The sequence below is a fragment of the Siniperca chuatsi genome, linkage group LG9, assembly GCF_020085105.1.
Source record: "Siniperca chuatsi isolate FFG_IHB_CAS linkage group LG9, ASM2008510v1, whole genome shotgun sequence".
NCBI lineage: Eukaryota > Metazoa > Chordata > Actinopteri > Centrarchiformes > Sinipercidae > Siniperca > Siniperca chuatsi.
Genome location: NC_058050.1, coordinates 25,367,696 through 25,383,394, shown reverse-complemented (window position 1 = coordinate 25,383,394; position 15,699 = coordinate 25,367,696). Strand labels below are relative to the sequence as shown.

The 15,699-nt window shown below is 40.9% G+C and overlaps 2 protein-coding genes across 4 annotated transcripts; one reads left to right on the top strand and one right to left on the bottom strand.

Annotated features, from left to right (window-relative positions):
* Positions 1-137: 137 nt before the first annotated feature.
* On the bottom strand, positions 138-9,832 carry pop1 (POP1 homolog, ribonuclease P/MRP subunit). Of its 3 annotated transcripts, none has more exons than XM_044207074.1 (16): positions 9,674-9,832; positions 9,313-9,442; positions 8,315-8,446; positions 7,769-7,944; positions 7,376-7,636; positions 7,156-7,243; positions 6,709-6,887; positions 6,233-6,507; positions 6,009-6,102; positions 5,793-5,901; positions 5,551-5,670; positions 4,142-4,263; positions 3,755-3,946; positions 2,985-3,139; positions 2,234-2,461; positions 138-1,524 (listed from the first exon to the last, which is right to left on the bottom strand). In XM_044207074.1, the coding sequence occupies exons 2-16, from the start codon at positions 9,437-9,439 to the stop codon at positions 828-830; spliced, it is 2,955 nt and encodes a 984-aa protein (XP_044063009.1). In that variant the 5' UTR covers positions 9,440-9,442; positions 9,674-9,832; the 3' UTR covers positions 138-827. The 3 variants fall into 3 exon arrangements, with proteins under 3 accessions (XP_044063009.1, XP_044063010.1, XP_044063012.1); XM_044207075.1 differs by having other exon boundaries at positions 138-1,518; XM_044207077.1 differs by having other exon boundaries at positions 8,315-8,410.
* Positions 9,833-10,039: 207 nt separating this feature from the next.
* On the top strand, positions 10,040-14,124 carry LOC122881212 (2-iminobutanoate/2-iminopropanoate deaminase-like). Its single transcript, XM_044207082.1, has 6 exons — positions 10,040-10,198; positions 11,025-11,130; positions 11,483-11,537; positions 11,658-11,726; positions 13,865-13,920; positions 14,020-14,124. The coding sequence occupies exons 1-6, from the start codon at positions 10,134-10,136 to the stop codon at positions 14,077-14,079; spliced, it is 411 nt and encodes a 136-aa protein (XP_044063017.1). The 5' UTR covers positions 10,040-10,133; the 3' UTR covers positions 14,080-14,124.
* The last annotated feature ends 1,575 nt before the right edge of the window (positions 14,125-15,699 follow it).

Here is a 15,699-nt window from a genome sequence, read left to right as displayed (position 1 = left end):
AAACTATCAGTTGCTCAATGCATTTACTTCTAAGGGCCAGGCCATAATATTGGTGTTGGAGATTCAATTAAGTGTGCTGTAACACTCGTATGATTTTACACAGGAGAAGGTGACAGTAATTACCCACAGATGGCATATTCTGTTAAGTGCAGTATGGGTATTTTATTAGCTTATGTTCAAACAAAACCTTTTCAATGCAGTGGCATTTTAAACAGAAACTGACACTTTTCTCAAATTCAAACCCATTCATTTGACTTTTTAAAAATAATAGAAGGCCACCAACATAACTACTCAGCATCATTAATAGAGAGAGAGATGTCAAATAAGCCATAAATGAATTCATTTCCAAAGCCCAGTTGATTAAAAGGCTGAACTAATCTAACTAAAACCAAGGGGGGTATTCTGTTACAGTATTTAACTGATCCCTTTGTTGAGTATCCCTCTGACAAAGACATGATATGGAAACAAATACAAAAACAACCACCCTTTTTCAACTGAAACAATGAGGATGTCTCTTCTCAGATTAAAATATACACAACTAAAAATGATCTTGTCAACAGCACCACCAGGTAGCTTGTCATGCCCCATGCATGCCAGTAAGTCTTTAACCAACACTGTAGAGTAGATGATGGCACAATCCAAGGAAGCATCTATCAAGGCACAGGGATCACTTAGTGAATGAAGCATCGTGCGATTTAATGACATGATTTCAGGCCTCTGCAGGACAGAAGTAATATTGATCTTTCTCCATTAACCATGAATTCAGGCATAATTGCCTATGCAGAATTTAACCAAAGTTAAGTTCGGCATAGGCTCAGATGTTTTACTCAGACCTCGATGTTGATTTTAGCAAAGCGGTAGTGCAGGGAGGTGGGGTTGCGCAGCAGCAACATTCCTCTGTGTTGCATCGGCTGACTGAAGAGGGTGTTAAGCAGGCCGGCAACGCTGACAAACCCCAGAGCCTCCCCACAGCCTGCAGACAGGGAGAAGTCGCCCTGAGTGACCCAGCCTAGAGTCACCCGGGAGCAGTGAGAGGTGACACTCGGCAGAGGATCCGGCCACAGCCCGAAGATGAGGTCCGAGGAAGACTGGGGGGATGATTTGGGGGCTTCAGATGAGGTGGGATTTGGTTCAGAGGCAGAGGGAAGGTCTGACTTGCTGCCCTCAGTCTTATGAGAAGACTGAGAGGATGTAGCAGCTTTCTTGGGGCTATTTTTTCTGCGTTTAATCCTGCTTTTAAAGTGGTCTCTGTGCAGGGGCTCCTGGGGGCCGCTGCTACCGGGTCCTTTGTTCAGCAGCTGTAGGTCCTCTGCGGTTGGCACACACACCATGGCGTGGAGCTCTGGTTTGCCCTTGGACAGCAGTGACAAACGCACCCACACCAGACTCATCCCATGTGCTGTGAGAAACGATGTCACAGCTGAACGGTCGAGAGGTGGCCCCTGCCCAACACGGCACGGCCTTTGACCTTTAGATGTTGTGGGTCTGCACCAACCAGAGAGCAGCCTCAGTGACTTTCTGTTCCTTGCAAGCATAAAAACAATATCCGTTTATAAACATGTGATTAATATTCAAAAGAAAAGTTGCATTTTCACTGGCCCCATTAAGCACCCTGAGAAACATAAAATTTGGTTGAACATTTTTTAATTCCTAATGCTGAAAACAAAAAGGCAGCCAATGGACAGTGAAAAATCAATCCAGTTTTTCCCCCCTCATAAAGTCAGTTATTACTCAAAGCTTGTGTGATGGTTTTATGGGGATAGATGCAACTCTTCCCCTCTACTAATCTCTGTGATATATTGCAGCAATTTAAGGCTGGATGTACTTTCGGTATTCTCATCAGGGACGTTATGATGAAAGGGAGGTAGACTGGAGAAGCGCCATGCATCAAGCCTGTCAAAAGCTGTGCTGGGGTCTCTTAATAAAAAAAATAAAATAAAATAGGAAAGTAGTAAGTGATGATTGGAGCCCAAAGCCCCCAAAACAGTACACATTTCTGTTCAAGGGACCTCTAAAAGTCAACTGCATTAATATTGTTAGAAGTGTGATTTAGATGTGCGGGATGTTCAACGTCTGAAGGGAACTTGGCGTAAACATGCAGTGGGTGTGTGTTTCGAGTCAATACTAAAGGAGTTTATTTTCACAATAAAACAAGGATGGTTAAGGATTTAAAAAAATAAACAAACCTCTTCAGTATAAATCACAAACATGAACATAAAAGACAAACATTTACCTCAGTACAGTGACGCGGCTCAGAGGCTTTGTTACAGCGATCTCTCCATGTGACGTCATCTCCTCCATCACTGTGTCAGCCTGCGTTGTGGTTTGGCCGTCTCCTTTCCTCTCCTCTCCTCCTTCCCTCAAGATAAGCTCCCACTCCTCGGTCAGCTGTTGCCACGGGCAACGGAACGGAGCCAGACAGCCATGTTTGACGTAATTGGTCCTTTTGGCGGGCGGACGCCTACAGAAGAGGTCAGAAGGTCAAACCCTTGTCAAACTGTTGGGGCAACTCTGCCAATTTATGTAACAAATCATGACTGCTGAGCAGCAGATAGTAGGGGAAGAGCAGCACACAGCCTTATTACCATCTCATCTGCATGGTGGGAAAGATCTGCATAATAGAAATTAATTGGGGTCAGAGCTTTGGAGTACTTCATTCTATCAAAACCTCTAATCAACTGACATTCTTACTACTTACTAACTTAACTGAAAACATTTTCTTCACAGTTAAAAGGGTTATTTAAAGTTCGCCAATGGTTTTACATGTCCATCAGTAAAATGAACCTTCTATATTCTGGGAAAGTTCTTACGAATCTGTTTTCTATCAGCAGCCTGACATACTAGTTATATGCCAAAATGATATTACAAGATACACAAAAGCTTTGGCAGCACAAGATGTCCCCACTTAAAACATGATTCTGACAATAATAATCACACAGAACATTACTATTTTTGGTTTCTTTCCTGCTCAGTCTTCAGCTGACCTTTTAAACTTGTACAGGAGCTCCACCTCCTGCTCCTCCTGGAAACGAATGCCTGCAGGGCAGTCTGGGAAATCATGGGGGAAGTGGGGGGCTCCTTTATTCTGAGAGTATTTTAGACTCATGTTCAGCCCTCCAATGCGAACTCCTCTGTACACCTGGCAGAGGCAGAAAAAAAAAGTAAATACTAGATTTTAAAGAACTTGACATATAAAGCAAACCAGAGGGCTTCTAGTCTGCCTTTAAATTTCAAGGTACATTTAACATTTTCACAGTGCTTGTCCAAACTAAATGCAACTGCCCCAAAACATGGACAAGGCAACCAAATAATGAAAACATCTTTCACAGGGCTTTCCATACTGACATCCACTATATTATACACTGTATACATGCAGCCTCACAGCACAGCAAGTGAAATACCAAGAAACCTACACATTTTTAGTTTGAATAAAATCCATTTCACCCAGATCTTACCAAGTAGGCCTTATCACTTCTCCTGATATTATATAGCTGATATGTATTGTCTAAAAACAGCCAATATTAGAATGTGAAATGGTGCTAGTTTCAACACTACATAAAAACTATAACATAACATAGGCAGCAGCTTATCAGAATGGAATGGATATTTTAAGTGTTTTAACACAAGTTAATCCAAACTAACTACTACTACTGTGGGAAAAACAAAATTATTCCAAAACAGCTACTTCCTGGCAAAAATGAAAAGATAATAGTGAAATTCAAAATCAAATAAAAGCACTGTCCATGCTACCTACCAGTGGGACCCAGAAGGCCATACCCCATCCTTTGGGAAGCAGCAGATCCCATCCAGCACCCCAGGAGCTCATCTCGTGTCCCACCTGTTTGCCAGGCTGGTGAACCAGCAGGATGGGGACTCGGCCCTGCAGGGGAATGGGGCTCAGCCTGGAGCCCGGCACCAGCACCTCACTTCTCATATGGTTCAACTCCTGTAGGTAATACACAAAAAATGCTAGCAGTAAGAGCAACATCTAAGCTTATCTGTGCTTTCAGAAATAGAGATGTTAGCGAAAGACGTAGAAGAAAGCATTAAGATAGTGAATAAGTCACTTACATTTTAAGCACAAGCATAATAATCCCGATTACAGTAGGACATTTCTGTTAGTAAGAAAACGATAAACTACCTGCTCTGATATCTTGTTATCTGTGACATTGTCCCGGACAGACTGCTCCCACAGGTAACTCTGACAGCAGTGTTCTGGTACTCCTCGCAACATCAGCTCCCTCCTCTTCTCCTCATCCACCTCTGAAACAAGCACACAGCACACGGCATGCTCCTGTATGACCAGCATCACTAGTGTCAGGAGAGACATACAAAGCTCTCTACGTCTGATTTATAACCCAATATCTAAATGAGCAGTAAATTGATCGCTGATTAATAAAAACACATTCAGCTGTGGAAACAGGAACGTACTGTAACAGTCATGTGTTTATGTACAATGTAAATACTGTATATTGCAGTTTCTTGAAATGAGTGTGCATGTTCTCCAAACAGAAGTGAGATTGATCTTGGAGTTACAATAAAGAAATGAAAAGAAAATCTTTGGAAAAAAAAGCAAGACTCTGTCTTATATGAAAATAGGGTCTTTAAAAAGAAAGGATCTAATTCATTAAAGCTTTCCGCCTAAAAAGTGGGTAAACATTCTTTTGAAAAGGAATGTAAGGAAAACAGACTTACAATTACCCTACAAATCCTCCTGCTGTGTGTTACAGGATTACTGTAAAAAAAGGTTTACTGTAAAATGACCTGTTCAGAGTTTTACTCAGCAACGTTAACAAGGTAACAACAGTAAACGGAATTCTTGAAAAACGTCTGATTTTAAATGTATAAATGCAAGATTGTAGATGTGAATGGTCCAATGTGTAAAATACAAGATGCCTTTCAAGGCAAAGCAATGAAATCCTGTTCCTCTACCCCACACCCCTAATATCATGTGTCGTGTCGAGCAAAGGACTAGTAAAGTAAACAAGGGCGTGTGTGATCATTGACATAACACATATCAGACAATTCTAATTATGTATCATCACTGAAATGTCATTTTCCTTATATTTTTAAGTTTGTCTGGATTTTATTTGGCAAAAACCAATCCCTTATCTGTTCAGTATCTCTTCATAGCCAGTGAATCAGCCGTTGTCTGTCACTGAGGGTGTGTTTGGAGTACAGGGTTCTGCCAGGATTCGAACCTGGAACATCTGCATGGCCAGGCAGAGGCCCCCCAGAGCACAGAACCAGATGTGTACTCTCTGAAACAACCTCGGGACCAGAAACAACAGACTGATTCTGTGCTCAACTATAGATATGTCTTATTTAATGGTCAGGTTTCTGCTGACATATATGAAGAGGAACATTACATCCATCTGCACACTGTATGACATACTGTACTCTAAGCACACATTAGGAAACAGCATATGATAACTATTGAATAATTCAAGTCTGGGGAAATAATCTATGATTTTCATGCCCTTTTAAACATGTGCATCTGTAAAGTAACTGCCCATACTCCTCCACTGTGTCTGGTAGGTCAGATTTTACCTTGTGCCTGCTTTACACAGGGCAAAGCTTTAACCTTCTTTGTTGGTAAAGTCAGCCTGGGGTCATCTACAGTCAGACCCAGCACTGTGCCTGAGGGGAGCTCTCCAGTTGAATAGACGCCTGGATGAATTACACAGTCATAGTTAAATAAAACGTGCACACACACACCCCCAACCAGATGGCAAAAAGTAAGTGCTAGGTAACAAAAAACGGTTCACATTGAGAATAAAACAACAACAGACCTTTCAGTATGTGAAAGGCATCAGCTTGTTGTTGATGCAGATTCATCTTGCTCGTGTCATTGCAGTGCTCAGGCCACCAGAGGGAAGAGGGCTGGGATTTATTTATTTCCTTAAAAGCAAAAACAACTCAAATAAAACACAGCTCTTAAGAGTGAAATGCAAATATATATTTCAGTGGCTCTCTGCTTTTCATGTTACTAACACTATAATTCTTACGTCACAGTCTGTAGCGGCTTCCAAAGTTTCCGCCAGAACAGAATGGGACTGTGGTCCAATCAGGCGATAGCGTACAATCTCCATTGTGAGATCACTGCAACAGATCCACGAGTGAAATACAAACATTTCAAATTAAAAATAATTCCCATCACAATTTGGAGCAAAAATTATTCATCCAAATTTTACTCAGTTTGCATCTCAATGAAATTCAAAACTCCACTAACTTCATAACTATTCCAGTTGAGCTGGACTTCCAGGTAACTGGGGTGGTGGGAGCTCTGGTTCCATCTCCCAGGATTTTCTTGGCAGGAGGTCCACTGGCATCCTTACAGGTGCGCTTTCTCTTGGTTCCAGTTATCTGCTTGGCCTCAGGGATCTTTTCAGGTTTTGGCTCTGGTTCTAGGGTGGGAACAACCTCAGCAGGTGTCACCACTGGAGCAACTGGAGGAACTACAGCCTCAGAACACTGGCACACAGTTTGTAACTCAAGGAGAAGGTCCTGCAAGGAGCACACAGTTACTGGAGTTAACAGTCTTGTCTCTCCATTCACTATCATATCTACTAAAATGAAACCTTTCACCACAAAATTAGATTTACATTTTTTGTCAGATTAAATGCTAATATTTTCCATTTTCATATTCAATGCATAGGCTTTTACGTTAGTAACAATAACCCATTAGGCCTCAAAAACCCACCGTACCTGTTTAATAGTGGGATGAGCCCAAATCCACAGCTGCCTGTTGGTTGAGCCCTGAGTAAGGGGTCTCCAGAGGAAGGTGACAGGGCCCAGGGGCTGCGATGGGTACTGTCCTGCTCTGTACACCACCACACTGCCCTGTCTTCGCCCTGATAGACACAGTGCTGCAGCAAATGTAGGGCCTGGAAACACACACCACATGCATATTACTCCAATTATTCTAACTAAACTTTAATTTAAATCACTTTTATCACTGAAATTAAATCAGAGCTGAACTTTCCAAACTTTTTGTAATCAAGTGCTGATCCACTTATCTTTGATCACATTGTGTGGTTCTTAACAAAACTTCAGAGAAATGATGCATTGGGAAAATAGGTCCACATTCTCAGTATTTTTGAGCACAAAAGACTAAATGTATATATTTGTGGTTGGGGTAGGGTGTATTCTCACCGGCCTCCTTGCTGGTCAACTGTGACAGAGCAGCCAGCAGCTTGTCTTCCTCTCCCTGTAGCTCTACGCAGCAGTAGTAAGAAAGGTCCTGTAAAAAAAAACAACAAAAAAACAAAACAAAATGGTCACGTTCATTTTAGTGGCAGTGAAATCCCTTAACTACAATCCTAATTTTGTGGCAAAAATGAAACAACACACAGTCCAATTCTGTGATGATTACCTGCAGGAGGCAGTGGCTGCTCATCGCCCTGTAACAAGGTCGGTAGCATTTGTATGTGGGTCTGTCCCCAAGGCAGTAGCCCCACTTTTTAACCATGTGGAAGCGCTTGGCGTGCCAAATATGCGTCTCCAGCCACACGTTCTTCCTCTGGCGGCGGTTGAACTCCAGCAGCAGATTTCCGTGCCGGCGGCGGGCCTTGCGGCTCTTGTTCTTTGCCTGTTCCTTCTTCTTCTTTGAGCCGGCCTGGAGGCTCTTCTCCCGCTGGAGGAGAAAGGAAACAGAAATGTCAGGAGGTACACAGAGAAGGAGAGAATTAAACCTGCTTCTTGAAAACAGGCCTCAAAGTGTTAAGTGGGACGTTAAGCTGCTAAACGGGAACATTCTGAACTTTACCATTCTGTTGGCCACGTCTCTCAGTCTACGAGGGAGCCGCTTGGTGTTGTGGCTCATGGCCCGTCTCCTCATGTGTTTGGGCAGGGCTCCAAACACATGGCAGCTGCCCGTTGTCTTGGTGACTGCTTTCAACATGGTGCTCACCTCTGCCGCCCTCGCCCTGGCAAAAGCTCCAGCTGTGTAGTGATGGGAGCGAGGGAGAAGGGTGGAGGATTAAATTCATTAATCTGACTGTGACGTTACATTTGCAGTTCAAAAGCAATTTCATGATTAGTTTCTTCCTTTTTGTGACCTTTTACATCCTGAGTTGGACTAAACTTAATGTTTACTTGAAGGCCAACAGCAAATATGCACCACATGAAAGCAATGGATCTAAAACATAAAATCTGATCATTCTCTATGGCCTGCAGTATAATAAGTGATCAAAGATGGATCTCAAACATCAGGATTTCTCATTGGGCAATCACAAAGGGTAGTGAAGTTATTATGCAACTCTTCAACACAAAGAAGACCTCATTTACAGTAGGAGTAAGACAATGTCTTTACCAGAGATGTACTTGGGCATCTCCTTAGCATAGCCTCCACCATCTTTCTGGTGTCCACTGACCCATCCGCCCTGTTGGTGAGGGTTCTTTGGCCGTTCTGTAGATGGACAGACATCAGATGGACCACCATCACCTTTGGGGAGATCATTATTTTGTCATTTCAGGGTCATCACAGGTAACAAATGAGTATGCGTCGCAGGCTGGATTACCAACCAGGCAGAACAGACAACTGCCCTGGGGCCACAGGCCCTCAGCAGCTGTATATGTGATTACTTTATTGTAACCTGATTATCTAAAAATATGTTTGCAATAAAACCAGAAATGGTAAGAGTCTTAAGGTGGCCCCTGTACTGAATATTTACCTATTCATGTGGCTCTGCCTTAAATAGGAGCCCTGTGTCAAAATCTAGTTTTAATATATTTAATGTTCCTGTTGATATTATGTGTACACAGTCTTCACATATCCCTAAACAAATGTGTTTAGTTAGATTATTTCAAAAAGGAACTGACACAACTGACTGGCACACTGTAAACCTGGTGTAGGGTAGTATTACAGCATAGGAGCCCACAGCTCATTTTTACCCAGAGTCCCCCTAATCAGTTAATTGGAACCTGAATGTGGCTCATAACAACATTAATCGCTTTCGATAAACTCTCTTCTTGCTCGCCCTGCCTCCACAAGGAGGTTTGGATAAATTGAAGACAGTAAAATTGGAGCTGACAGGGACTGTGTCCTGTATTTATTAAGCGATGTGTTTGTTAATGGTAATTAAATCACAGAGACATGCAGAGCCAGGGATAAACGATGGTGTCAGACACAGACACGTCTGTCACAGATAGTGACAGACGCAGACTGAAACCTGCTGACCATGCAGCAGCAAAAGGAGACGAGGTCATGGAGAGAAAGAGGAGTGAAGAGGGCGCATACAGCATCACAAGAACATACGCAGATACATATTGGACCATAAGAGACAAATAGAGACGGCATAGTAACGTCACCGGTGACCGGGGTGTCTCCTCCGTTCTGTGAGCTGTTCTCCACATCCAGGGGAGCAGATGGATACTGCACACTGACGGGCTGGTTTCTCATCTTCTTCCCCCGCATCTTCACTTTAGCTGCAGACATTTTCTACATGAAAACAATAAAGCACGTTTCAGATACTTTGGCAGTCTTGCTGGGTGCTAAACGAAAAGCTATAAACTCTCCAAACACCTACATGACTTGCCAATATCTGCTATTGCTAACGTTAGCTAGCTACGTTAACTTACTTCACGTACAGTTGTTGCTCTACTTAAGAAAAACATAAATACGACATATCTAAAAAAATAAGTACAGAATGGCTGCATAGCATATATTCACCTCTAGATCCCCCAGTATGTTTGTATGTCAGAAACTTGTAAGCGCCCTCTCTTTTTCCAGTAAGCTACCATGTGAGTTTTCCACACGCTGTTCTCTTTATACGGCTGCTTGACGTAACGTTTGCTTCCGGATATGTGGTGTTCATGGGATTTGTAGTGTATCGGCGCAACTGAAATTTATAATGCCACGCCAACCAACCTATTTTCTCTTGAAGTGATGTCCTCTTTTCTCACGACTAGCCTTGATTTGAGCATACAATATTTCTGTATATCCGTACTGGTGTAAAAAAAAAAAAAAAAAAGGAAAATAAAAAACTATTTTGCGCGTCTAAAACGTCATTTACAGTAAGCTCTCATTACGTCATCCAGTGCTCTTGCAGCTTTTCCTTCCCCTTGCTTGCTGCGCTCTGCTACACCACTTGTTACATTCACCTGGTTTAATTGCATATATTGCTTGTAAAATGGCTACATTAATCAGGAGGATTATCAGCACAACAAAAGCTCCTGCTGCTATCGGCCCGTACAGGTGAGAAGAGCTTTCAAGTCGGACCATCAGGCTGAAACCTCAAGTTGTAAAGTTTCAGCTGGCGACAGCTGACAAGCAGTCAAAATAACATTTATAGATCATATGTTAACAGTGTTGGTAAGATGCTAAGATAGGTATAGATATTGATATTTTCCTCAATATGATCATACAGTTGTGTTGGGGAGTGCAGCGTTTCGCCCAGTAGTCACTCAGTGCGTATAGGAGCAAAGTACAAGATTTTTGGATTGCACTTTGTAAACTATTGAAAGGCTAAACTATAACGATCAACATCACACTTTGTCATATTTTTGTCAAATTGTACAGCTTCTGTGTGACCACTGGCTGACAGTATATTATTGTATTTTACATTCAGTATGTTAATAGACCTTAAAGGGAAAAAAATGATCAGTTGTCTAAATCTATATTTTGACTATGCAACAGAGGCGTGAAAGTTAGACTGATAATTCCTTAGAATCTTTAAAATCCCTCCTTTTAAACACCTAGAAATGCAGTCATGGAAGCAGTTGTGAAACTACACAAACTCTGGGAGTTGTTAAGACAGAAAAGCAAGTGGTATAGAGGTATAGTCAAGGAGAATAGGGATAGTACAAAGATACATACAAATATAAATACTTTTTAACCCAAATTTCTGCATTATCAGTAACTTTGGCAATGAAAATTTCTGCATTTACTGTCTGCTCTCCTTCTGTAGCAGTGAAGAACACTAGAAAGGACAAGAAGATTTCATACTCTTTCTGAAAGAGTCAGTAACGCAGCCTTAAATCCCATGTAGATGATTCTTTGTTCCTGTTTGTGTGTTTCCCAGCCAAGCAGTAGTGGTAGATCAGACCATGTACATCTCAGGACAGCTGGGGATGGATCCTGCCAGTGGATCCCTGGTGGAAGGGGGTGTTGAGGCCCAAACCAGACAGGTGACCCACCATTCAGTCATTCAAAATGGGAAACTATCCAACATATTATTGAAGTTATTTACTGTAATGATGAGTATGATGTGGTTGCTTGTTACTCCACTTTATTCTGTTCACAAAGATAATCTCTTATAGCCGTCTCATATACAATCCATCAACAGGCTGCTACAGTATGAATAAATGCAGTATATAATTTGAATTTATTATTGAACGTTAATGCATTTGATCCTTGCTTTAGGAGCTTCCTTTCATCTCATTTCAATCTCATTTTCTATCAACTTGTCTCACAAATGAGCAAATCAACATAAAAGACTAAAGAACAGAGCACCTACATTTGGGCATTCTTTTCCCACAGGCTCTCGTGAACATGGGTGAAATCCTTAAAGCTGCGATGTGTGGTTATGAGAATGGTGAGAAACACTTTACTGTCTGAAAAGTATCGCATTTTGAATTGATCACTTTGAAGTTCACATCGAGGAGAATCCTTTTATCTTAGACCTAAACGTACATTTTGTCATTGTTTCCTGCAGTTGTCAAAACCACAGTGCTCTTAGCTGACATGAATGACTTTACCAGGGTCAACGATGTTTACAAGCAGTGTAAGTATCATTGATTCGCTTATCGAAAGGATTTTTTATTTGCAACTTCTCATTGCTGCTGGGCCATGGTAAAAAAAACAAACCAAACTTGTCACAACAGGCCTTCTTGTGACTACTCAGGCAAAAGTTCATCATTTGCATCTTACAATACAGACTTTGCCACCGGGTGTCAGCACAACGCAGGGAACCTGCATTAACTAGGTGTACATACTGGTTGCTAAATAGGTGACGTTTTTCGCTTGGTTGGCAGGAAGCTGCCTAATCATTGCCTTTGTGCATACTGGTCTCATTCTCACCCAGAGTTCACAAGATTAATTGGTTACTTGTTTTGAGTGCTCATCTATAGTTATATACTCTGTATTCATTCACTGTAAATCCCTAAAATCAATCAATCTTACCACTGTATTTGCCTGGGCACATCGTTGTTCTGTTTGTTAATTGTTATCCTTGAATTGGCCTCTTCTTATTGTAAATATGCCAAGAAAGATCCAGAGCAAGTACTCCGAGGTGTGAAACAGATGTTCAGAAACATAGCTGTCCTTGTCACCACGCTGGTACAGGGACTGCTGAGCAGAATGAAACCTGAGCTGCTGCTGCTGCCAGTGGATTAAGCCTTAAACTAAATGTCAGACAACATGCCACATCTGATGCTCCACAGATGGCCAAGAAATCCTTTAACTCTAATTACAAAGCCCACATGGGAAATATTGAATATGTATAACTTTTATCCACATGCACCATGTTCATTTCAGTCTCATTCAAAGTAGTTTTGTTTAAACAAAAGGAACGGTAACAGGAGCACCTCTACACTCTGATGATCTTGGAGGGGAAAAGAGGAAAAAATAAGCCTTTATCTATGTGTAAGATGTGGCATTAAAAAACTAAAAAACTCCAGGCACTCAAGTGCATGGTTAAGAATAAAAGTCCTTAAATAAATATGGTCTAAAAATACACATATTGGCACACTTGCCTTCCTCAGAGCCTGTATCACAGGTGTTTTCATTTATTTGGGCTAATTAGACTTCTGCTCAGGTTGAACTTGGGTGGAGCTATACTGGAATTACGTGATGTACCAATAAGAATGGAAAAAGGTCTAAGTTTTCCCGCCCTAACAGGTTCCACAGAACTAATAGGAGGATCAAATGCATTTGAATCAAGCCTGGTCTGTACACGCCTTCACAGTCTTGTTAAAAGGTTTAATCAGGCAAAATGAGTGAAAACACTTGTGGCTATATCAAAGCTGTGCAGGGCCTTCAAGTACTTATTGCTGTGGCTTTATTGCACTGCATTTCCCAGAGATATCTGTTCCATTGTGTGTCTAATAATGTGGTTGTTACCAACTACCCTATAATCTTATAAAGTATATTATTATATAATAATATAATAAGGGTAACTGTAAACTGTGTTTGCAGATAAATACTTTTCTGTTTTGTTGTGAGCATGAAATTTCCTAAAGATTCAGTATTTTGATTTTGCATGTCTGTTCACCCATGCTGTTAGTGTTGGCCCAAACATCATTTCCTGTGTATAAGAGGATTTTTCTTAATTAACACCTACCTGACACTCAATGTTAAGAACAACAAATACAAAAGCTTTCATAAACTGGATGTAGGTTTAGTTACAAAGGACGTTATGACGTGTCTTAGCAGGAAAAGCACAGGTTTGACTAATAACACAAACGATTGCTTGTGCAGACTGACTGGGAAAATGGAACAGAGCCCCTAATTAGTGTTATTAGTTACACCTGTGCTTTTCTTGCTGTGAGAGTCAAAGTGTCTGCAATGGAAAAACTCTTCTTACTTTTATATTAGTCAGTGTCAGAAAGTAGCAAAATGAGAATTTCATATTAACATGTTGCTGATTATAACTTAAAATCAGAGATGGAAGACATTGACTGTCAGATTTTAAATAAAAGACCAAGTTTGGCCTCATGTTTGGAGTAATCATAAAACAATCTTAGAAATCACAAGTTACACTATTGTCAATATGTCAGGTTGTAGTTTTTCACTCAAGGTTTTTTCACTTACCAATAGTCAAACTTTGCCAAAGCTCAGCCAGATGTCTGTTTCATTTAATATTAACATGTCTATATGAGTGTGTTGGTAACCTAATGCCATTAAATGTGCTGCTACCTCTAGTCTTCACCACTAACTACCCAGCCAGAGCTGCCTACCAGGTTGCTGCTCTTCCCAGAGTAAGTATTTGATGAAGACGTATGCTCTTTTCCATGATTTCTATAGTGGATTTAAACTGAAAACTGTGTTGTATGTTCTCTCTCTGTTCCTCTTTCTAGGGTGGACTGGTTGAGATTGAAGCAGTCGCTGTATTGGGCCCTCTGACCAATGCTTCCTAACAAGTACATCTATCAAACAATAAAAAAACTGGAAAACCCCCAAAATACAGTATGTGCCTTGTTTTGTAGACCAGTCAAGAATTGATCACACAAAACTTCTGTGTAACACTTTTACACACATTTCTATTTCAGATGTATCATATTTTGCAGGGCATTGAGTGATTTAGCGCTGTCATGAGCACCTTGCAGACTAACAGCAGTCAGGCTCAGTACACTTTCTCCTCTCTCATTAACATTGATGAGACGTGTTTGGAGACAGCACTGCATTTTAAATTCCCTCTGCTCACATTTCACGTATAATAGCTGCAAAGTATCTAAGCTTGTTTGTTCTTATTGAATTACACTACCAGTCATGCTGTCACCAGCCATACCCATGGCAGTGTATCCTCTCTCATTATGCCAGATGATGGACGATCAAATATAACTAAATAATAAATGGTTTTAATTTGCTTAAATGGTTATTTTGTTTCCTTGACATCAACAGAACTATATACAGATGATCACTTTGTGTGTTTCTTGTTCTTCCATATTGGATATCTGTTGACGCCACCAGGGTTGCACAGGATGGAAAACCATTTAAACATGAGGACAGTATGGGTTATGCCCCAGATCATGGTCGAAAATACATTATAGATTACAGCAGTCCTGCTCTAACCAATGTTGTAATGATTTTTGGCTTATACTATGAGCATAAAGAATTCATCACAAATATTTCATTCATTTGACTTCAAATTAAACTCAACAGAAAAAAATAGTGCTCAGAGAAAGACATAAAGCGTCTCTCTCACGGAACACATCTTGAAAAAGATGTCTTTCTCAATGCTTCAACAACTGTGGAGCCGAGTTTGTATAACTGGGATAGGTTAACACATGCTGTGGAAGGCTGGCCATCCGCACGATTTTAGTCCATCCAAACAACACATCAAAATGATTAAAATGATTCACTCCTTCTGTCTAGTTTAAATCAATTGGTCAATTCAATTTGCCTGTTAAGTAATGAGAAATGTTAAAGAACATTCATGTTTTCTAAGATGAGTTCTCACTTTGGTGTTCCAGGGCCACACTGCATTATGTGTATGGTACAATATGCTATTAGGTAAGTTGCATCATCTCAAACATGGGAAATGAAATGCCAAGGCAGCTGTTATGCAAAGTGATGTGGGGTTGCGCCCGGGCATGTTTTGTGCACATAGCATTACTAATTTAAATTGCCAGGGACTACTTTCCCAGTTTCTGTGAGGGTGTTAAGACTGTGCACAGCAAAAAAAAATCATAGTGTAGTGGGTAGATATGTAGTTGTTCACCTGAAATTGTTTCAAATGAACATGCCTCAATCAGTTCTGTTAATTTCCCGCTTTAAAAAGTTGTCAGACTACAGGCCATATGATGAAAAACACAACTCTTTATGTCAGTCCTGTACCTTTCGATAATGTAAGTGGCCTACTTTCACTCTGCACTCTAATGTATGTGTCAGCTGTCTATGTCAGCTATTTTTTAGGTGTGCATGTTTTTTTTTTTTGGTTTTTTTAAACATGAAACGTATTGGGGTATTAGAAAAACATGGTGGTTGCCTTACACTAAAGCACAGTCCAATTTTATTTTTAAAAAAAGCACACAAAC

What these genes read in the sequence shown, in the direction of transcription:
- pop1 (XM_044207074.1), bottom strand. Translation starts at nt 9,439, where the DNA reads ATGTCTGCAGCTAAAGTGAAGATGCGGGGGAAGAAGATGAGAAACCAG. An exon ending in AAGCCGCTACAGACTGTGAC is followed by an intron (nt 5,902 to 6,008) that starts GTAAGAATTATA and finishes TTTGCTTTTAAG; the next exon opens with GAAATAAATAAATCCCAGCC. An exon ending in TGCCTTTCACATACTGAAAG is followed by an intron (nt 5,671 to 5,792) that starts GTCTGTTGTTGT and finishes TAATTCATCCAG; the next exon opens with GCGTCTATTCAACTGGAGAG.
- LOC122881212 (XM_044207082.1), top strand. Translation starts at nt 10,134, where the DNA reads ATGGCTACATTAATCAGGAGGATTATCAGCACAACAAAAGCTCCTGCT. An exon ending in GCTGCTATCGGCCCGTACAG is followed by an intron (nt 10,199 to 11,024) that starts GTGAGAAGAGCT and finishes TGTGTTTCCCAG; the next exon opens with CCAAGCAGTAGTGGTAGATC. An exon ending in TTGAGGCCCAAACCAGACAG is followed by an intron (nt 11,131 to 11,482) that starts GTGACCCACCAT and finishes CTTTTCCCACAG; the next exon opens with GCTCTCGTGAACATGGGTGA.